We start from the raw sequence: 23,876 nt of genomic DNA, 5'->3' as shown, positions 1-23,876 counted from the left end.
CGGGTCTGTAACATAGTGTTAGGGTATTTAAATGAATCTATGGTTTCACGTTTGTTAATAAATGTTCATGTAACTGTCCCTTCTGTGTATGTGACAGTGTTAGGATGGGGTTTATAACTTTGAATGAACCATCTGTTATTAGGGATGGGGATTTCATAGTATGTCTGCTTTATTCTGCATCGTAGCTAGGTGCACACGCCGAAGTCTCCAATGGGAATATGTATGTCTGTTTGTTTGTCTGTTTATCTGGTTGTTCACACATATTTTTATCCCTATATACAGTTTATGTCACCTTCTATGTGTTCTTTTAATTTATGTCTTTAACATTATCGTGCAGATCGCTGAGGTTATAATTGTATGAGCTTTGATACCTCCATTTCCCGCGGTGTTGCAGTTTTGCGGACAAAATACTTGAGTACAAAATTCATAACGTTTATTATGATGAACAGGGACACTTTATTTTGCTTGATATTACTCTCGGAGAATCCAGAAAAAGAATGGTTTATATTCATAGGCCCATCATTGACATTCCAGACTGTTTAATACTATTTTTCGCGGCTAAAAATTGATACGACAGGTTCTTTCTTGATTTGTGGGGACTTTTTTTATAGTATAAATATAGTATTAGACCGAACTCTGGATAACGTTTATTATAAAGCTGTTAATAATAAAAATACAATCTTGCAATCTTTTCGACCTTTAGAAACGATGCACATTGGGACGAACAAGCCCATTTGTGCAAACAAAGTTTGATTTTTATCACCGCTTTTATTATCCGTATTTCTCAATATAAATATTCTACCAAGCATCCAATCCGATAAATCATTTGTCATTATTATAGTTACATATACTAATAATTTCGTTGAATTTACTAATTTTAACCATGGCATCGCTCTATGGAAGAATAATAATAACCTGTTAGATGATATCGAGACGGAGTTCTTAAACACTATTTATAAAACATAAGAAAAATATTTGGTCCCTGTTGTTTAATATGATATTATGCCTGATAAATAGGATGAAGACATTTTGACGATTTACTTTTCTCGATACTTTATAAATGGAAATAAGGGGCACAGCTATATCTTACAGTTCATATAAGAAGAAATTGACAAACAATCGTGAACAGAAACTCAAACTTAAAACTTAAAAACTAGAATAACTGTCACAGATGAATGTGTTTGATGTGAATATTTTAAAAGCAAAACTCAAAACCAAAAACGATAAAATAAATAATTTAGTTTCAGTTTCTAAGTCAAGAGCTCAATGGGTTCAAATGGTGCCCTTAAAAAAACTCAAATCCATTTTGTAACATTGAAAAGTGCAATTACATGACACATTGTGTGACCAACTTTATTAATGAAAACGGAATTGTATTAGATAATCAATCTGGTATTTTAAAAGAAACTGCCTAATTCTATACATACATTCTCAAAATGTTATCGGTTACGATACAGATTTATATAGTTATGCAAATGTAAAAGAAATATCAACACATTCAAGTGAACAGTTAAATAGTTTAGAGGGTTCAATCACATTAAAGAGGCATCTATTGTTTAAAAAAACACAAGGTAAACAATAAAACCCGTGGTTCATCAGGTTTTACAATTGACTTGTTAAGGCATTTTGAATGAAATTTGGTACCTTCGTTTGCAGTGGCCAATAACGTTATAAAATACTTACATAAAATCCGTTAAGGATGAAATGCAAACAGGTTAAAACTATACTTAGATAAATTATTAAGCAATGACCAAACAGAATTTATCAAGGGTAGGTTCATATGAGAGAAAACCCGAATCATTTATGATATATTTAATTTCACAAATGAAAACGATATTCCGGGTCTGCTGTTGCTTATAGATTTTGTAAAGGCTTTTGACTCTTCGACACGGGCGTGTGTTAATCGGACTCTGCATCGTAGTTTATCCTGATATATTAAAATGATTCAATTACGTGTGTTAAGGCGGATATCGGCGGTCATGCAATGTTTGGTTTTATCCGATTTTACCAAATCAACTTGGATGCATACAAGCCATGCAGTTGATAAATTTTCATAATTTGCGCTAAAATATTAAACTAAGGTCTAATCCTGATATTAAGGAAATCAAATTTATTGATAGAAAATTCCACTTCTCAAAATTTTTCAACGACACGTCTATACTCCTAGATGTTTCTGTAAAAACTTAATTTAAAAGATACAAAATTTATTTTGGAAAGATGCATTGAAGTCATTCGTTGAACTTATAAGGAATGATCCATTTAAAAGATTATGTTTCGGAACCCACTATTCTATAAACCAGACTTAAAACTTGGTAAAAAAGTGTATTTCATTTTATTCATGGTTTGAGGAAGGCGTTCATTTTGTTGGGTACATAATGCACAATGCTGAACTTATAACCACATTAAGTTATGATGATTTTTTAAAGTATCTAACTCCAGACCAAATCATTTATTTTTCCAATGAGCTATTAATGCAGTAACGGTCCATATTAGTAAATATAAAGAATACAAAATTTCTGTATGATAAAATTACCAAAAATGAGTCCTCGCCAGCATGTTTAATTTAATAGTCGAATATTTTTAACTGTATTGAAACAACAGATTTGTGATACATGTTTAATATGCCGTTTCATATTACACGGCATACCAATTTATAGTGGTTTCAATAAAGCATTGTACATAACATTCATTTAAAGAAACTCATTATCTTTTAAAATTGGGTATGCCGCTTCAGCCAACTACACCTTTTGTCAAACTGAATGAGAAACTATACATCATATATTTTGGGAATGTAAGCATGTCGATCAGTTAATAATAGAACTGTTTTCTGGATGCAATAACTGTTCAAACTTTTAAAATATACTTGCCTTTATACTGGGATAACAAATACAAACGGACCCTTAAAATTAATATTGTTTTTATCAAAATGTTAATATTTTAAAATGAACGATACTAGACCCATATTAAACCAGCAAACTCATACCTGCCGTTGCATTACCATGTACTGAATAAAATTTAAGGATAGCAAAATATATTGAACGGAAAATGATTTTTCATTTCCACCCTTATATTATTTTTTAAAATCTTTTTAAAGAATACAGCCACACATTTCTAGTACGTCTTTTGTATGAGAATATGTTTTATGTTGAATGATTAAGGTACATTTTCTGTACACAGCTGCGTCCCTTTAATTATATATTTGTAATGAAGTAAAAGGAGCCAACACAACATGCTGGTAAATAATGAATTAAATAATGTTTAGAAATTTACTTTTTGGCTTGCTCTAAGTTTATGTAGGTTTACATGTGTCGCTTATGGAATCTGTATGTTTTAGCTGGTGTGGATGTGCTGTTAATATAGGTCTGCATATTTCAATATATCACTAAATGAAAATGTATTTTGGCTGGTTTCAAGTTGATGTAAGTCTACATATCTCACTAATGGAATCTGTATTTTGGACTGGTTTCAGGTTTATCATGTAGGTAAACATATCTTAAGAATTGAATCTGTATTTTACGGCTTGTTTCAAAAACATCATACGAAATAACATGGTTGAAAACACACTGGCAAATTGATGCGCTTCTGCTGTTGGAGATGGTGCTCATTGTTTATGGAAAATAAGAAAAATTGAAATGTACCGTGTAGAAAGGGACTCCGAAAGTGTCGTCTCTGATAAGCCTGTGTGTGATGCACATGCTGATCCATGAGAACAATTTACGCACATGCATTAAGCCCGGTTGTTCCAGATGTTCCGGAGACGGGTACTGTTTGATGCTCATCAGTAGAGACATCACCTTGAAACTCTTAACATTGGTAGCCCTTTATCTAAGGCAGTTGATCAGTAGCTTGTAAAAGACAAGACAGTGCATACAGCAAAAGACAAACCTTACTGGTCAGGCATGAAGCAGCGCTCAGTAACTTTGAAAATGGTGATCATTATTCGCCAAAAAGTTATGGGTAACCATATGTTAATGTGAAAATTCATATATACGCGTTTTCGTTCATATTTCATCGGTCCGTGTTCGCTAACTTTTAAAACTTTTTTTTTCGGAGCCAAATATTGTATTTCCATTTTCTATGATACGTCATGATGGATCACCATCTTAACGATTTTAATATTAACTATGGGTGAACTGATCGATTGTTTTCCCCACACATGTCTGGATAGATTCATAGTCAACATGCTCACTATGTATGACTGTTGCAAGAAAGTAAAGTCACCCAACAATTTTATCCTGAGTGGTCCTGATAATAAAAATACTGAGAATGGAAAAGAATCCTGAAATCATATTCTAATTTCCGCTTATTCGTATTCTTATATATTCGACTATTCGATGTATCAATCTCCACGCAGATTTTTCTTCACATGCTCTCCCATACAATCCATGCCATCACTAGAAAAATCCTTTCGGACCTGGAAAGATTTTTTAGTTTAATTATTATATTTTTAATAGTAGTATCATTTTCTTATATATTTTGAGAATAGTGTATACGTTTAGTTTCATAGTAAAAAATAATAATTACCTGAATAAAAAAAATATTGTACCACGTGGCTACGTTATCATCACGTGGTTGCTTATAACGACAGGGATTTGAATCAGCAATGCTTGTTCCAGTCAAATCTCTGTGTGGAGGTTGTCGATGTATTAGCTTCTTAACAACCAAATGTTCGAACTTTTAAACGTCACAAAAATCAACATCGAAGGTATCTTTTATGTATTTGTTCATGAATTGGGATACAGAATTCGTTTATTTTGTTTTCACTAGGTATATTAGAGTTTTTTCTATTTATGTTGTCGGGCAAATACGGGTAATTGACAATCGATATTTTAGCGACACCCTTCGATATTTTGTCAATCATTTACATAAACGACTACCTTATACCAACGTCCATTTTTGTGCAGATTATCAATTATTTATTTAAATACATATTTGATTTATGTATCCGAATATTCGAATATTCGTTCACATTCGTTAATAATACGATTGTCATATGAGAACTAAGCTAAAATAAATCGTTACTATACGAGAGTTTCAAACGTTGATCTGTGATCAAATTTTTATTAAAATTTATCAATCCTGTTTTTATATACAACGAACATTTGGGGAACATATGCATCATTCACAATGACATTCCATGTATCAAAAAATTAATGTACAATAAAAGATGACATATTCAATATTGAAATATTGATGTCCGAAAGATTAACACACCAGTATAACGGCTTGTCGTGAGCTCACGTATCTCAGCACTTGCCACTGTTTTGATAATGCACACACTTTATACACATTGCGAAAATTAAAGATGATCTTATTTTCTACAATGTGTTTAAATTGTGTGCATTAACAAAACAGTTTATCATCCCTATTATGTTAGTGCCGTCAATTATGAATCTTCATGCGTTTTTTTTTCTTATAAAGTCGTAAACATGATGTAGTATATTTATGTAGGAAGGACAGAAATACACAAATTGCACGTTGAGAAAGGTTTACAGTTTTAAGTTTGACACAAAATAAAATATAAAAAAACAAACAAACAGGAAACATAACATATGGTTTAAAGAATAACATAATTTAAATTGCTAACTACGTTAAAGGGTTTTGGGCTCCACAATCGTGGCTATGAAGGGACTCTATGACCTCCAAACGACACATGTGATGACAAAGTTAACGTAACGTACGTCTCTCTAACCAGTCTTCTAACACGTTTAGTGCTTAAAAAGCTAAGCGCAATAAATAACCCTTGCAACGAATTAAACGCAATAAAAAGATACCAAAGAACTACAGAGTCGATAAATGATGCAACACATGCCAGTGCCCAAGTAAGTCCCATGATGATTGATAATTTTAAATACACAATAAATGTACACGTATTGTTTCCATTGGCAGCCCTTGCTTTGCGTCTGGCAGATGCGATGTGACTGGATGTTACAATGAAAGATACGATGTCGAACGCTTTCATAAGTGCAAGCGGACACAAAAAGAACAACAGCAGTGCATCCCGCGATGTTATCCAGCACATGTCGTTTCCATACGTCGGTCTCAGCTGAGAATCTGCGTAGACTAGGTTAGAAAATTCTACAATTAATGCGAAGATTACAATTACTCCGGGCGTGATCAATGCATAACATAAGCATTTTATGTATCGCTTTACCAATATACTGTTTGGTTCTTGGCTGACATTAGCCCTTGCGAAGGTACTCCATAGATTGAACGAGATTGTATTCATCCAACAGAACGACGACAAGAACAAGTCCAAAAGATATCTGTCCATTCATCAGAGTGATCATCAGGCTAAGTAACAACTTGCCTGCCATGTTCCGAAGCTTTTCAATAATACAGTATACAGCCGTTGTTATTAATAGCGACAGTATGGAGGCACTCAAACATATAAGGGTAACGTAGCTCTCTACCGTATTATGGAAGCTTGAAAAGGGTAAATTTAAAGCGTTGGATACATTAGTACATATAAACACGCTGGAACCATTGGTAATATATTTGTCCTCTTCGTATAACGTTTGTGTATCTTTGACGAATAACATAGTTTTATTTACAAACACATATTCATCCAAATTAAATTTTATCCATGTACACTTTTCATTTTTATCCCTAGGGAAAGAATCCAGCAAGTCCACGCATTGGCCATTTTCCCATGTTGTTAATTTAGGACACAGGGTTTCTCTGCAAATTCCGCTACTGGGATCGTAGATTTCGTCATTCTCGCACGCAGCTTGTAGTAACGGCTTAGTGTTGTCTCTTGGGTTAAGGTCAACTAATATTTTGAATGAGTATGGTTTATAATCATACCGAACGGGTGTTATTTTAGAGACATTAATTATAGTTCTGCTGCAAAACATATCCGACCTCTCAACACCGTTACATTCCGCGCAATATTCATTTCTGTAGGACATACCAGAAGCATCAAATACAAGAAAATGTGATTCTTGTTCGCACAAATTGACTGTTGTAATAAATTTCTTGGTATCAATCGAGCAGTTGTACACGTATTGTTCGGGGTAACATGTTCGATAGGGAAATTTGTTTGGGATAAGCCGTAATAGCGAGCAGTCGTGGGTTATATTCGAATGCGAAGAACTGATACACGTGTGTTCGGATTGCCAATATGTATAATCGCTGACATAATTACACCTTGCACAGTACACATTTCTGTACGTTATGTTAAATTTATCTGTAACGGGCGTAACATGCAAAGCATTATTGTTGTCAAAAAACAAATGACTTTCGCAAAGCTCTTTTAACTCAGTATGTATCCATTTGGAATCACATTGTCCAACCATTAAAATACTCTCTTTATATGTATCCAGTGTAACATGGGTGCAAACAAATTGTTGAGGCTGCAGTTCAATGTTTTGTTCCCTATTATATCCATGGCAGCAATCATTCAACGTTCCGCAAAGATTATCGCAATAACAATTACTGACTTTGGTGTAATTAATCGCATGACAAGACCTTTGTCCAATGCAATTTTGTGAATCAATGTTCCATAGAGCACTCCCACTGCCATACGTTTCTGTTATTTCAGTAGGTGATGACCTATCGCCTAGTGATGTTGGGTCAGTACTGTTTCCGAACACTGGTATCGTTTGTGTAACACATGGCACACACAGTAACCAGATACATGTCTTGATAAACATTTCCACTGAAATAAAAGTAAAAATACACATTATTTCCGAAATTTATTCTAGCGTTTGTCCTTTTTGTACTAAGAAAATGCAACTCTGAATAAAACACTTTGTTATTGTTCAAGCGTTTAGTTTTCATCAATTTAGAACATATTATCCAAACCTGTATTAACTTGATTTACAATAATAAGTGGTCAGTCCTAATTCAGGCTAATTTACTTTTCATATTACTGTATGTATGTATTTTTATCTCCAATACCCCGAGGTAATGTTTCATAGATTGCCTTTCTTCAAAATGACGTTATCACGTTTACTCTCTGTTGAAAGTACGGTCATTCGATGCAAGCAACTAATTTGTTATTTCAAGTGAGCCGGTGATTGAGATAATTGTGTCTTTACATGATATATATGCAAACGTATTTTACATTCGGTGAGTAATATTTTAGAAATAGTTTGATGGTACAAATTAAGTATCAAACATGAATTACATATTTATGATAATTTAACAGAATCATAATATTCGTAATACCACGTTGAATCTGCGCATTTATATAAGTAACTCAATCAACATTACTACACATCATCAGTATAGATAGAGGATATTTGTTGGATTCGGTGGAATATCGATTTTATTTCACGAGTGATCATAGAAAACAATATTTTCACGAGTGGCAAAGCCACGAGCGAAAATATACATTTTCTATGATCACGAGTGAAATAAAATCGATATTCCATCGAATCCAACAAATTTTCTTTTTATTTTATGCTTTTTTTCACCGTTTATTTACATTGTAAATGAGTTTAACTGGATAATTTCGCTGGATTAATGACGCCATTTCGTCGAAAAAATGACGTCATTTCACAGTAAAACAGTGAAAAATATCGATATTTATCACTGTTATTGTTCACTGTTTAAAACAGTGGAATACCAATTTTATTTCACTGATATTTCTCCATAAACCATCGGAAAGCACAAAATAAAAATCCGTAATATTTTTAAATAATCTGAAAATACAAAAAAAAATCATATGTCCTATAACTAAACGACCGCATACGGCGCTATATTGAAACGAAATGTTAAAATCCGTATCACACAATATATGCACGTAAAAATATTGCCCGTGGCAGATGACGATTAATTACTATTTATCATATATAAACTGCCTAGTCCGACTGGTGTGCTTTAGGCCGAACACAGATGTCACTTGATCTAACAAGTATTAATTGCACACGGAGACACGCTTAATTATATGAATCGGGTCAAATTAACTTGCATCACGATGAGTGCCAACCATTATAATAGCAGAATCCCAGTCGTCTTTCATTTGCAGTATATAATGTGTTATTCAAGAAATAATTACTACCGGTAGGTTTATCGTATCCATAAATGCAAATGCGTATTTCGAGTAATAAAATCATTTTCGTTTAAAAATTGAATAAACAGTCGTACGGAAATATGGTAAAACGCGTACAATTGCCCGATGAGTGCGAACCATTATGATAGCAGAATCACAGTCGTCCTTAATTTGCAGGATATAATGTGTTATTCAGCAAACTATTACAAGGTTTATCATGTATTACCGGTATGCGTATTTCGAGAAAAAAAATCCATTTCGTTTTAAAATTGAATAAGCAGTCGTGAGGATCTATAAAAAATATACATAAAATCATTCACAATAAAATGTATTTAACTTATTAAACACTTCGACATTACATTTTGAAATTCTTGTAAATCTTCCCATAATGTATGATCTGCTATAATTTACTTACTTGCTTGTTTGTCCCACGATGAAAGGTGTCCGACGGAGCACGTAAGATGGGTGTAAAAGTAGGCAGCTGCAGATACGAGTTTGAACTTAAGTAAACTACAGCGCGTGGGTTCATGCTGGAGGGAAAGGTTAAAATGAACAAGAAGCAGATTTGGTACTGCCGCAAAAAAAAAAACAATTCATTGTTCCAATACCTTACGATCCAAGCATTTCGAATTTTTGTGCCACTGAAAATCAGTATAAGCTGTTGTTGCCAACCAATGGCTCCGATAAAGGGTCACAATTATAGCCCAAAACATCGATTGTGCACTAGTCCATGTCCCAAAGGTGCGTCCATTCGCTTAAAACAGCTTTCTGATGATTAAGTGGCAATGACTGCAGTTTTGGATAGTTCGCCCAGACGTGATGACAAACGTTTTCGAAATCTTACGCAAATAAATATTTTTAGTAAATCTTAATCGAATTTATTAATTTTAATGACGTAAAAACCAGTTTTAAAAAAGACTTATGTAAATAAATGCAAACAACAAAAATATCAACTCATTTTTCTAATTCCAGTAGGAAATTGAATCGGAAATCATATAATGCGAGCTAATTAATACAGCTATGAACATATAAATACAATCAATACATGTTTGGTTAGCCTATGAGATAAAGTTTATGTTTTAATCAATATACACAAACCAATACAAAAGATTAGTTTCTGGCTATCTTAATGTTGATTTTATCTGTTCAATTAGTTGACAGCGTGTGCGCGATCAGATGGAATTGCCATTAACAATCCTGATACCGGCACGGGGCATAGCACATCTGGTGACTATAAAACGTTTTTCATTAGTTCTGTCAACACCGAGTCGCATAATAAATGACATGGTAACACATGCAACATCAGAGGGGGTAATCGCGTGATAGTCAAGATGGCGATGTTCATGCCGAGGCAGGTATTTTTCGCCGTTTTATGCTCTTTATTACTTGTATTTATTGTTTAAATGCCGCTCACTTTCCAGCCATATCAGCAAGAAAGTTTCTAGCGTTTATTTCGTGTTGATAATCGCTCTTTTTTCGACTTGACTCGCTGCGAAATTTCTTAGCGGGATGACCTAATTAAAACTCCACTAAGAAAATTTGCGGGGAGTAAAGTCGAGATATAAAGCGAATTTTAATACGAAATAAACGCTAATCACATGTTTACTGATATGGCTGGAAAGTGAGCGTCATTTGAAAATTAAACAGAACTGATGAAGGGTATTAAATCGCGAAAAATAATTTCCCGACATGGGCGTCGCCATCTTGAATATCGCGTGATTACCTCCTCTGAACATGGGCCAGCAGTCCTTTGGACTCCATACTTTTGAAATTTAGGAGGCCTTCAGGGAGTCAAAAAATTAAGACACTTTTTATATACAGTATTTTTCGGGTTATCATACATGTTGATTAAATGTTAAATTCTCTGTCATGTTTGGTTTCAGAACGCAATATAATTTCGTTAAATTGGAATACGAAACTGTTTAACCAACATTAAAACAAGAGGGCATGAAAGGTCCAAAGTCGCTCACCTGAGATAAAAAGAAATGACCTGTTCTTTGCAGCCCAAGATATCAATAGAACAAATGTTCTAACCAAGTTTCATGAAGAATGAACAACAAATGGCCCCATGGCGGAAATGTTTTTCAACAGACTGGAACCATTTTTGAACTCGTCCAAGATATTATTGGGACAAATCTTCTGACAATGTTTCATGAAGATTTAACAATAAATGTGGCCTCTACAGTGTTAACAAGGCAAATATCCATGACGCACAACGGAAGACAGACAATTGACAAAAAGTGATCACAAAAGTTCACCATGAGCAAAAAATATTATGCTCATAAAGATTGTCACCATGTGTGAAGATCAGCAAGTGTCATTTAGATTGACCTAAAAATGTGACTAAAAGTATTCACAATGTTTCACCATAAACAACTGTGGTAGTGCTGTCTCGTTCGCTTAGGCAGGTGAACCGGTCACGGGACGGTTACGATTTATAACTTTGTGAGCACTTATGTAATACGGAAATATTTATCGAGTATATTTAAAGAACGCTTATTTCCGGTCCGGATGACATCACTGACTGGTTGTAATTTAATTAACTAAAGGCGTCCAGTCAGATACGCCTGAATACACTCAAAGAATTAATCTATAAGTGAAAACCAAAGCGGCTTTAATGAAAATAACTAACTTTAGTCTAAAGAATCTATGCATCGTTAAAAATTAACAAATGCAGCAAATACCTTAATGAATGTAAAAAGAAGTTCACAATCTGTCAAAAAACTGAAATAATAGTAACTGTTAGTCTAGAAGTTGCTTCAAAAATTTAGTTTATAAAATAAGTCTAACTTAATCTAAAGAACACAATTTATGGAGAGTGGATAACTCCAGTGGCTCAAATGTAAAAAAAAGAATTTACAAAAGTTATTTCAATCAAAAGAGTATTTCTAATTTATAAAATGCCAAATAACAAGGTTGCCATGGAAACAGTTTCATTGCACAGTTTTCTGCTGAGATTGTTGATTTTCCAAATCCAATTGATCTTAGAAGATGTTCAATCAATACACCAAAACACAGTAGCTTAACATGGCTTATCAGTAAAGATCAAAGATAAGGCTCTACAGTGCATTAGTAAATGTACAGTTATTTTATGACATATAAACAATAGGTTTATTAAATTGCATGCAAACTACTGTCTTTATGTACACCACATTTTATGAAATAAGTCCCAGGTTTATACAAGGGAGTTAACTATTAGTTAGTATGTACAGGTATGTATGTTCTTTAACATTATGGCTTATCACAACTAGACTGTTCACATGTTTTCACTATATACATATAGAGAAAACTGCCCCACCCCCTGCTGGCAATGTTTTTCCACCAATCATGACCATTTTCGAACTCGTCCGAGATATCTTTAAATCGATGTTTAGAAAAAAAAGATGATTAGGCAAAAAATGTGACTTCTAGAGTGTTCACAAGCTTTTTTTACTATATAAATTTAAGGAAAATCACCCCCTCCCCTGGCGGCCATGCTTTTTTAACGATCCGAACCATTTTCGAACTCAACCGTCATATCCAGAAAACACATGTTCTGACTAAATTTTATGAAGATTGGACCAAAAATGTGACTTCTAGAGTGTTCACATGTTTTCACTATATACATATAGAGCAAACTGCCCCGCCCCCTGGCGGCCATGTTTTTCACCAATATGGACCATTTTCGAACTCGTCCGAGATATCAATGAAACCAATGTTTTGATCAAGTTTCATGATGATTGGGCATTGTGACTTCTAGTGTTCACAATGTTTCTCTATAGCCATATAAGGAATACTGCCCCGCCCTCTGGCGGCAATGTTTTTCAAGGGACCGGAACCTTTTTTGAACTCAACCAACATATCATTTAGACAAACATTTTGACAAAGTCTCATGAAGATTGGGCATCAAATGTGACTTCTACAGTGTTTACAAGGTTTTTCTTTATTTTTGACCTAGTGACCTAGTTTTGATCCAGCACGAACTCAGTCGAGGTATCAATGGGACAAATGTTCTGACCAAGTTTCATGAAGATCAGACAATAAATGTGGCCTCTGGAGTGTTCACAAGGCAAATGTTGACGACGGACGACGCACGACGGACAAAAGGCGATCACAAAAGCTCACCATCAGCACGTTGTGCTCAGGTGAGCTGAAAAGATCTCAACTGTTCTCTGCGCTACAGAGTTTTTATGCAAATAAAATACACCCACGATTTCAATGCGAATGAAGTGACGTTGTACAATTGCAACATCATTTTCGCGCGCTTTTATCGGGACAAAGGATTAAGTGGGTTGATTTGAAGCTAGAATTGTAAACTTCGCGTTTACATTAAAATCGGAAATGTGTTTCGTATTACAAATTTTACAACAAAACATTTACAGTTGTACTCAATAATTTTCCTTTTTGCACCCGTAAGCCTTCATACTGACATGACGTGTTTTTCACAGCTCGTGGCTATCGATTTTCGTTAGCGATGTAAACGCCAACCTCGCTTGTATAATATATGGTTTATATGCATGTAGCACGTGAATATTGTAGAAGACGAAAACAAGAGCTGTCACCATAGGATGACTTATGCCCCCTATAAACGCTTGATAGAAGTTATGAGCTTGTTTTCGAAACCTAAAAGCAGATTTCGAAACCTAAATGCGGACCCTAAGTTCAAGGTCAAGGGGTCAAAAAATTTGTGCGTATGGAAAGGCCTTGTCCATATACAAATGCATACCAAATATGAAGATTATATCTCAATGGATATAGAAGATATGAGCATTTTTCGAAACCTAAACGCAGATTTCGAAACCTAAACGCAGACCCTTAGTTCAAGGTCAATGTCACAGGGGTCAAAATGTTTATGCGTATGGAAAGGCCTTGTCCATAAACACATGCACACCAAATATGAAGGTAATATCTCAAGGGACATAGAAATTATGATCATTTTGAGAAACCTAAATGCACAGTGTGACGGAAAGACAGACAGACGGATGGACGGTTCGATCACTATTTGCCCTCCTTCGGGGGCATTAAAATGAGTCCTCGCCAGCATGTATAAGTTATTGGTCGCACATTTTTAACTGTATTGTAATAACAGAATTGTGACACATCATAAACATGCCGTTTCATATTGCACGACACACCAATTCATAGTGGTTTCAATATAGAGTTGTAGATAGATTCATATGAAGAAACTCGTTCTCATTTAAAACTGGGTATGCCAATTCAGCCAACTGAACCTTTTGTCAAACTAAATGTGAAACAATACAACATATATTTTGGAAGTGTAAGCATGTCAATCAGTTAATAACAGAACAGTTTTCTGGATGTTATCATTGTTCGAACTTTTAAAATATAATTTGCTTTAAACTGGGATATGCAAATTAATATTTGTTTTTATCAAAATGTTTATGTTTGTAAAATTAACGAAACTAGACCCACTATTAATGCAGCAAAATATTACCTTCCCTTGTATTACCATGTGCTGAATGAAATTAACTATTATAATTCTTTGCGTCGAATTAAAGAAGAGAAAAGAAACAATTGTTACCTAGTATGCAGTAGTTGCGATAATCCAGTGTTTTTCCCAGGAGGGCACAGGGGCATGACACATTACTTTCAAAAATGGCATTTTAGCGCGCAGTTAAGGCAAAAAAGGGCAAAAAAAGTTCTGTGAATACCTGAATAAGGGAGAAACATGTAATCGCATCAGAGGCAGTTGTGGAAAAAAATATAAACAAGCACATTTAATGGTAATTGATGTATTTAACTTACCTTGATTTATATTATTATATTTTCCTTGCAATGTACATTTAAGTTCCATGCTGTTTCAATACACTGTACAGCACGACAAACATAATAAAGCAATATATGCATATGAATCTGATTATACACAGATGTACTAAAATATAAATGAAACTATTGATCGCTGATCACAATATGCAAACACTCGTTTCCTTGACATACATCCACTGAGTAGATTACAGATAAATATGTTATTGCTATCTTAAACATTTTTATACATTGTTGATTATCACAGACATTTAATTAATTCCTTCTAAATGTATGATCTCCATCGTTAATTCGATGGTTTTGACGTTATATGCCCTTTTTGCCATTAGTTCTTCAACTATATTCATTCACATACAGAAACTGTTACAGTAACTCAAACCTCTAGCATAAATTATACAACTCTCTCGGCGCGGATGCGGCAGTTATCAAGTTTATCGTAGTTAAGAAAACTTGCTTGAAACCCATGGTATTAACCTTATTTGTTCGCAATGGAGCAACGTATAATGAAAACAACGCATTCATATTTAACGAAGTTCAAAGATATATTAATGCGAAACAACAATTTGTAGCTAAGTTAACAATAATCTTTTGCTGGACAGGACATATTGCATTCATTATTTTTATCATTATAACTATAATTTATTATTTGTATCATTATAACTATAATTTTCCAATATTATTATTTACATTTAATGTACTTATAATGCTAATAGAAGGATGAATTTGCAGCATCACCAATTTTTTTGCAGCAAAAAGGAAATCAAATATTATGCATTGCCTACTGAGCGCTCATTGACGAAGTTCTTCAATGTCTTCAAGTATGGCAGATTAAAAGGCAGGATTTTTTTTGTATTGCGATAATATTATGTCTTATATGATATATTCATTAGCAAAAAGGCCAAAACATATTTAGTAGATGCCAAGACAGATACATATAGGAATATAAATCACATGGTCACCAGCCATGCTGTTATCAATTACCCCTAATGAACCAATAATGTGAATTTCAAAAGTACACCTTTGTTAATTTCAAAGTAATGAGACTCTTTCAAAAATGTTACACAGACACCAAAATCAATGACAATATAATTTAAGCCATTGTATCTATACGGTATAATTATTGCTTTACAACAACGTAATACAACTTGGTTGACGTTTCTTATATAAAACGAAATCGGATTGCATTAGATTTGAATTGATACATGTATTACCTCTATGTATAATCCTGATCTTGAGATAGAAAGACAGGTGTTACATGCCAAAAATCGTGTAATGATCTTTTTCATTTGTACCAAGTCATTTATAAATTCATCCATAAACGTCAAATATATGGCCAAACAAGAATGTTTCAACCGACCATCAAGAATAAGATGAGAATAATAAGAATAAGATGGTACACATTGAACCACAGTGCAACTGCTATATGCTGCCTCCTTTGAAGGGAGGCATGAAAACACAAACAGCATATTAAGAATATATATACATTAACATATTTATTTTAGCCATCAGTGCATACAACAAGAAAAATAAATACAAAATTATCATAGCTTTAAAATACTCTACTTAGGAAATCACACAATTTTAAATTATTCAGTTCATGTGACAAAAAGGATTAACCCATTTATGCCTAGCGTCTAGAAAAAAGACCTTGGCAAACAGCAAAGACCCAGATGAGACGCCACATTATGTGGCATCTCATCAGGGTCTGCGCTGTTTGCTTAAAGGAATTTCTGTAAGAAATATTCTAAGTATAGAAATAAATATTCTAGACATCCCTAATTTTGAAAATAAATTGATCCAATTTAGAAGGATGGGAGAGTCCACTATGCATAACTGGGTTAAACAGCAACAACCCCTACACACATTGTATATACACAATAAAATATACACACAATCTTTGTTTTCTAACAAAAGCACATTGGCATTCCTATTATCCTTTGCTTATTGAATTGACAGAATAATAAACGTGCCACAGTGCATAGTAAATTACTGCAATACAAGTTTAAGTGCATGTGCTATTAAAATAAGTTGAAAGTCATTTGATCAGTAAATATAAAATATAAACATAATTTTTAATAAAGCAATCTTATCCATACAACTCTATAAAATAATGATTCATAAATATGTTTTACTTTTTTGTGAAGTGATACGAAGACTTTGGACATATACACAATTGATCCACACTTTTCTCTTTGACAAATGTTTAACGTTTAAGTCAATACTTCCCATAGGGGATTCATATAAAACAGGTACTTTTACCTGGTTAGTCTAGATAGAAGCAAAACACATCACTGGCACATGGTTTGTGCGTTAAGTCATTACAAATTAACAACTCATATTAAACAACCACCAAATGTAAAAAGTTGAAAATGCCAAGTAAAACACTTCCCCAGAACAGACACGGCCATGATAAAACTGGCCTATTAAATGTGTCATTCAAGGATGGAATCGATCAATCATCGATCTAAAATTTAGCAATAATAGCATGGTAAATATCCAATAACTTTAACCCATTTATTTATTTCTATATTTAGAATATTTCTTACAGAAATTCCTTTAAGCAAACAGCGCAAACCCAGATGAGACGCTGCATCATGCGGCGTCTCATCTGGTTTTACGCTGTTTGCCAAGGCATTTGTTTCTAGACGCTAGGCATAAATGGGTTAAATCCTTTGACACACAACCTTTGACCAATATTTTTTTTTTGGTATCGTGCCCACTATGAACTTTCAACTGATCAATGATCAGGTCAGAATTGTTCATCCGTAACAGAAGTAACATCGTATCACTGTCTTTGAAATTGCAGATCTGTCTGAAGATGATAAATAGATGGTCCATAAAGACAATGGCTCAAACTCCAGAGAAGAATTTCGATTAATTCAATCTAACATTTAACTCTTCATTCATGGATGTTTTAATTCTGAAATGTTTATATGCATTAACAAACCCGAGTGCACAGGTATGTCATTTGAGTAGTCTTTCTCTGTAATCTCATGGCAGTCAGCCCAGATGATGTCCCATTACCAGCCATATCTTTCAACCATTCTCTTGAAGGCATCTTTGGCCTCTGCCTCACCATATTCTCTGTCCGGATTGGAGTCAAGGCGAGCGTTCTGGTCCGACATTATCTCAGCCCGGATCTGAACCAAGATGCCCTGAAATGAGACAGTGTCACAGGCTCATTGAATGTTCCTGGTTGATGATTGTCTTTTGAGTTTTGTTTGACAGCGACTTAGCAGTGATTTTGAGTTCTGATATGTAGTCTTTGAACCAATTAGCCTGTGCAGTGTGAACAGGCTTATCAGCAATGACACTTTCCCCTTTAATAAGTGTTTATTTAAAGGAAGTCTATTCAAAACAAAAATCCAATCTAGACAGGAAGTGTAATCACTGACAAGCCAAAGCAGACTGCAAACCTTCAGGGGTTGGATTTTTTAAACATCACAGGCGGAAAATACCCTACCTCTTTACTGGTATAACATAAACTTTTCACTATTAAATAGGTTTTCTGAAGAATATTTCATTAAGCAGTTTTGACATTTAAAAAGATTAATCATCTGAAACAAGGACAAAAAATGCTTCTGCACATGGAGTGGCATTGCCTTGCACCTATCACCGCTACATCAACCTCTCACCTTTATATCATTTTTACATCAACGGCTCATCTTTATATCACATTTACATCAACCTCTCACCTTTATATCATTTTTACATCAACGGCTCATCTTTATATCACATTTAAATCAACGTCACACCTTTTTATAACATTTACATCAACCTCTCACCTCTATATCATTACTTGGACTCCAACCTGACCTCGTCAACATCTCCATGCATATACTGCCTCCTATAGTCACATGACCTGATTGCCAAGGAAACAGAAAGAGTTGAAAACGTACGATACATAAATCAGCCTTGCTCTGTGAGAAGGGGGTTTAATGCAAGGGCAGTCCGCACATGATAATCAGGAACGACACTTTCTACTTTTATTGTATTTTGTGTTTAAAGAAAGTTTTTTCTTTGTAAAACTCCAGCTTAAACGGAGAGTATTGTCCCTGATCAGCTGTGTTGACAGCACAAGCTAATTTGCAATGACACTTTATGCATTTAATCCTGTTTTCTCAGAGCAAGGCTAAACTATAGATAACAAAGCATAGATGAAACGTTTCATACAAAAAGGTACCAATAAAATTCTTGTTCATAAACACTTTTAAATAATAGACAAATCTGCTTAATTTGCAACATTTTTCATCAAAATTTTATATCAAGAAAACAGATTAAGTAAATGGTTCACATAAGAAAATTGATTAAGACCTACAAAGTCCTACGAAAGCAATCTCAATGTTTAATAATTCAAAATAATTAAAAATATGCAACAGAACAATTATTTATTCATTACTGATAATTAAAAATAAATACTTTAATAAGCTTCAAACCTGTTAGAAATTTAAATCGTGGCCTGATAACTCGAACAAATGGTGGTGCCATGGGATAATCTCCAGGGAACTGCATTTCCAAGTAAACTACAGGCTGGAAAACATACAGTCAAAAATGTATTTATGTAGAAACAAAGTAGAAGCTATTAAGATTACAAAACAATTTTGGAGGCACTGAAACAAATCTGAGCTGCATTCTGGTAAAACCTGGCTTAATTCATGTGCGTAAAGTGTCATCCTAGATTAGCCTGTGCAGTCTGCACATTTTATTTATGACAATATTTCACATGAACATGACGAAGAGCACATATACGGATACCAATTAAATCACAAATAGTTCTTGTTTCTTGACAGAACAGACCAATGACCAAAGTTGTCATGGCTGAGGAACAAGCCCTATGTTTGATGTATTTCACTGGACATTAACTTGATAAGAGGCAAACACTCAAGATACCCTGATTACAATGATTATAAAAGTTGTGTTATTATGTAAATGGAAATCTGTATAGATTGACATCTGTCTAAACCAAACAGTGTTGGTTCCAGACCAATTGTTTGCTTTTCAGGTGTGTTAGGTTTTTCCAAGGTTTTTGTTCTAAAAATGCCATAGTCCTTACAAAATGTATAAATACACGAAAAAAAGAAAACATTTTGTTTCTATTTAGATATATATTTTTGTCTTATTATAATTAGTTTATATTATACATTTATACATATTTGACATTTATGTCTTATTTTAATCAATTAAACAATAATCAATAAAAAAATATTCATGTATTAGGAGAACAGCTTAGTTTATTATTACATGTATTAAACTTGAAGTGTTCGTGTATAAACAGTTGAAATACTGTAAATTATTATTTTCCAGCCAACTAGCACATTATTGTGTAGCTGTTAATTATCAGGGGAAGAAGAGGAGGAGAGGAGGAATATTCTGTAGACTGATTTTGGAGAACAAGATGTGTGTGGCCAAAACAATCTAGTACAGTAATATTTAGTATAAAATTCTGTCAAATAAGCTGCTATGTTAACTATAATTCAATAATACCCAGAAATCAAGCAAACAATTATATGATATTATGTTCTTCAATCCATGATTTTTTTAATTCATATATATAGTAATCTTTGAATTATTACTATGATCAGGATGTGCACAAGAACAGTTTTGAAGCCCTCGTCAGTTTTGCATCAGTTGTTCGGAAGTCATAAGCATTTTACGGAAGTTTTAATTCTTTTCTGACTGAAATATTAGAAGATCTTTGACAAAAATTGAGAGTAAATTACAGCCAAACTTTAACTAACCCTTTCCGCTCAAATACGCATTTTGACAAGTTTCTACTCATATTAACCCATCTATGCCAAGAGTCTAGAAAAAAGGCCTTGGCAAACAGCAAAGACCCAGATGAGACGCCGTATGATGGGGCGTCTCATCTGGGTCTGCCCTGTTTGCTTAAAGGAATTTCTGTAAGAAATATTCTAAATATAGAAATAAATATACTTAACATCCCGAACTTTGGAAATAAATTGATCCAATTTAGAAGGATGGGAATGTCCACTAGGCATTAATGGGTTAAGTAAATGACCTTCCTCTCTAAATTCAAGTTTTAAAAGTTTCATTTGCAACTCTAAGATACTGATGAGCATCAAACAGCATAAAACCTGAACAGCCTGCAAGTTACTAGCAGAATGTTTTGGTTTAATGCTGGTTGAATGTATCCATTTTCACCCATCTTCTGAGCGGGACTGGGTTTAACTTAATTATTAACAAACCTCTCTGCTATGTTTTGTCGCCCACGCTTGAAGATCCTTGCCCAGTCCAGAGTCTGTTGGGAAACCCGTCAGCTTCACATCCTGTCCATCAGATATACAAAATGCATTCATAAACATGTGAAGATTTGCATATTAACCATTTACTACTCAGACATGCACTTCAACACATTGGTAATCCCTTACAAAATCAAATTTAAAATCTATTTCTTACTAGATTCAAGGCTTCATTCCTCACCCTAGCGTACTGATGAGTAGCAAACAGCATAAAACCAGAACAGACAGAGAATCACTCAGAGGCTGTTCAGGTTTTCTGCTAGTCGCATAAAGCAATTTTCACTTTGCCTCTGAGCAGAAAAGGGTTGACATGTTAAGATAAGGGTATTATTCTACATTGTTGAAAAGCATTCATGAATTTCGGTACACACAATATCCATGGAAAATTGTGATTGTACCCTGTATTTTGCATACCAGCTTCATAGTTGATTCTGTTCATCTCTGCAAAATGTATCCCTAAAACACATGCTTGATATCATTAGAGGAATATAATTTGCATGATGGTATATCGATTGATTACATAATAAACAATACTCTAAATTTGAGAAACAAGGATTTTTTTATCAAAATATTAGAATATGGACACTGTTAAAATAGGAATTCAAAGATGTATCTGTTAATCATCATTTGTTGATTTTTATTTTCAAACTGGTCTAGCGAAAATGGTGGTGTATGCAAAGACAAGGCTTAAGTCTCTTTTACTTTTGTTTGCAGTCACAGATCAAGAATTGTTGATAACTGCATTGTTGAAAAGAACGTATAGCTTAAATTTTCAAACTTTACAGTAAATTGTCCAATTATTCTCTCAGGACATAGTATTATTGAAATCGGCACTAAATGCAATTAACAACATGATAACTATAAAAAAATAACATCAATTAAACATAATTATTCTTTTAAATGGGACAGTGACACAAAAGATTTGTTAACTGAAGTGTTCAAATATCTCAGACAAGAAATAACAAGAGATGTGTTTGTCAGAAACACAATGCCCCATATTGCGCCGCTTTGATATAAAATTTTAATATATCATTTGGCAGGTTTAGAAATTATCTCCCTTTTAAAGCTTATTACCTCCCTTGGATTGTAATTTTTTACTTTTGATCTTGAAGGATGACCTTGACCTTTCACCACTCAAAATGTGCACCTTCATGAGATCTACATGCACGCCAAATATAAAGTTGCTATCTTCAATATTGAAAAAAATAAGGCCAATGTTAAAGGTATCGGACGTCACACAGACGGACAGGCAGACAAACGGACTGACAGTTCAACTGCTATATGCCAACCTACAGGGGGCATAAAAAGTTCATGTTCCTATGATATATTGATGATTCATTAAGGGACTAGACCTCTTATGAACTTCGTGCAATATCGCCTTACTTCATACAATCCAGTTACCAAAATGGTCTCCATGAGTGTTAAACTATGATTATTTGGTCAAAATCAATATAAGACATTCTCCTGATAATTGCGCCTAGAGGTAAAGCTTACGCTTCTGCATTCAAAAGTCCCAAGTCTGATTCCAGAAAAAAATCAAAGATTTTTTGTGTGCTAATATACACTTGGAGACTTTTTTTATGCAACACCTTTCAAACTTGAATATCTCAGTAATTAGTTAAGATTTTGATTAAACAAGAGTGTAAAACACAATGCCCCCTACTGCGCCCCTTTGAAGCAATATATTTAATCTTTGACCTTGAATGATGACCTTGACCTTTCACTACTCAAAATGTTCAGCTCCATGAGATACGCATGCATGCCAAATATAGAGTTGCTATCTTCAATATTGCAAAATTTGACCTTTGACCTTAAAGGATGACCTTGACCTTTCACCACTCAAAATGTGCAGTTCAATGGGATATGCATGCATGCCAAATATCGAGTTGCTACCTTTAATATTGCAAAATTTGACCATGACCTTGAAGGATTACCTTGACCTTTCACCACTCAAAATGTGTTGCTCCATGAGATACACATGCATGCCAAATATCAAGTTGCTATCTTCAATACTGCAAAAGTATTCATAAAATTAGTGATTTGGGCCACATATATTTGACCTCTGACCTTAATGGATGACCTTGACCTTTCACCACTCAAAATGTGCAGCTCCATGAGATACACATGCATGCCAAATATCAAGTTGCTATCTTCAATATTGCAAAAGTACTCATAAAATGAGCGATTTTGGCCACATATATTTGACATCGGACCTTGAAGGATGACCTTGACCTTGACCTTTCATCACTCAAAATGTGCAGCTCCATGAGATACACATGCATGCCAAATATCAAGTTGCTATCTTGAATATTGAAATACTGCAAAAGTGTACATTAAATGAGCGATTTTGACCCATATATTTGACCTTTGACCTTGAAGGATGACCTTGACCTTGACCTTTCACCACTTAAAATGTGCAGCTCCATGAGATACATATGCATGCCAAATACTAAGTTGCTATCTTCAATATTGCAAAAGTTATTGCAAATGTTAAAGTTGGCGCAAACCAACCAACCAACAGACCAACCAACAGACCAACCAACAGACCAACAGACAGGGCAAAAACAATATGTCCCCCACTACTATAGTGGGGGACATAAAAATATCTCCCAATGAATTTCATACCAACTGTCAGATTTACTGAATGAACCAGATGCTCAAGTAAAAAAAACAATACTTTCTTTGATAAAGATTTAGTAAAAAAATAGGTATGAAATTGAATCAATTTATAATATATTATTTTGTATTATTCAATAGAGGTTATTTATGTTATTAATCTTAGTTATCAGCATTGAGCCTTTGTTTTACACTGTGTGCAGACGACTAGGTGGGGTAACCACCTAGCAATACTTCCA

The 23,876-nt window shown here is 34.1% G+C and overlaps 2 protein-coding genes across 5 annotated transcripts in view; both read right to left on the bottom strand.

Moving 5' to 3' along the window:
• The window catches only part of LOC127845676 (WW domain-containing oxidoreductase-like), a 323,591-nt gene that overhangs the window by 51,215 nt on the left and 248,500 nt on the right, over positions 1–23,876 (bottom strand). The window lies entirely within an intron of this gene.
• The window catches only part of LOC127845683 (ubiquitin-conjugating enzyme E2 Q2-like), an 82,749-nt gene continuing 75,112 nt past the window's right edge, over positions 16,240–23,876 (bottom strand). Inside the window, exons 6-9 of one of the 3 annotated variants that reach the window (XM_052376767.1) lie at positions 20,968–21,048; positions 19,198–19,291; positions 18,547–18,623; positions 16,240–17,916 (exon numbers count right to left, since the gene is read on the bottom strand). In XM_052376767.1, the coding sequence (XP_052232727.1) occupies positions 17,782–17,916; positions 18,547–18,623; positions 19,198–19,291; positions 20,968–21,048 (387 nt within the window). In that variant the 3' untranslated portion in view covers positions 16,240–17,781. The remainder of the gene's footprint in view (positions 17,917–18,546; positions 18,624–19,197; positions 19,292–20,967; positions 21,049–23,876) is intronic. The other 2 variants (XM_052376765.1, XR_008033321.1) reach the window with 2 other exon arrangements.

This window comes from Dreissena polymorpha, chromosome 9, assembly GCF_020536995.1.
Source record: "Dreissena polymorpha isolate Duluth1 chromosome 9, UMN_Dpol_1.0, whole genome shotgun sequence".
Classification (NCBI taxonomy): Eukaryota; Metazoa; Mollusca; class Bivalvia; order Myida; family Dreissenidae; genus Dreissena; species Dreissena polymorpha.
The sequence above is the reverse complement of the archived record's forward strand: the minus strand, read 5'-3'. Positions and strand labels throughout refer to the sequence as shown.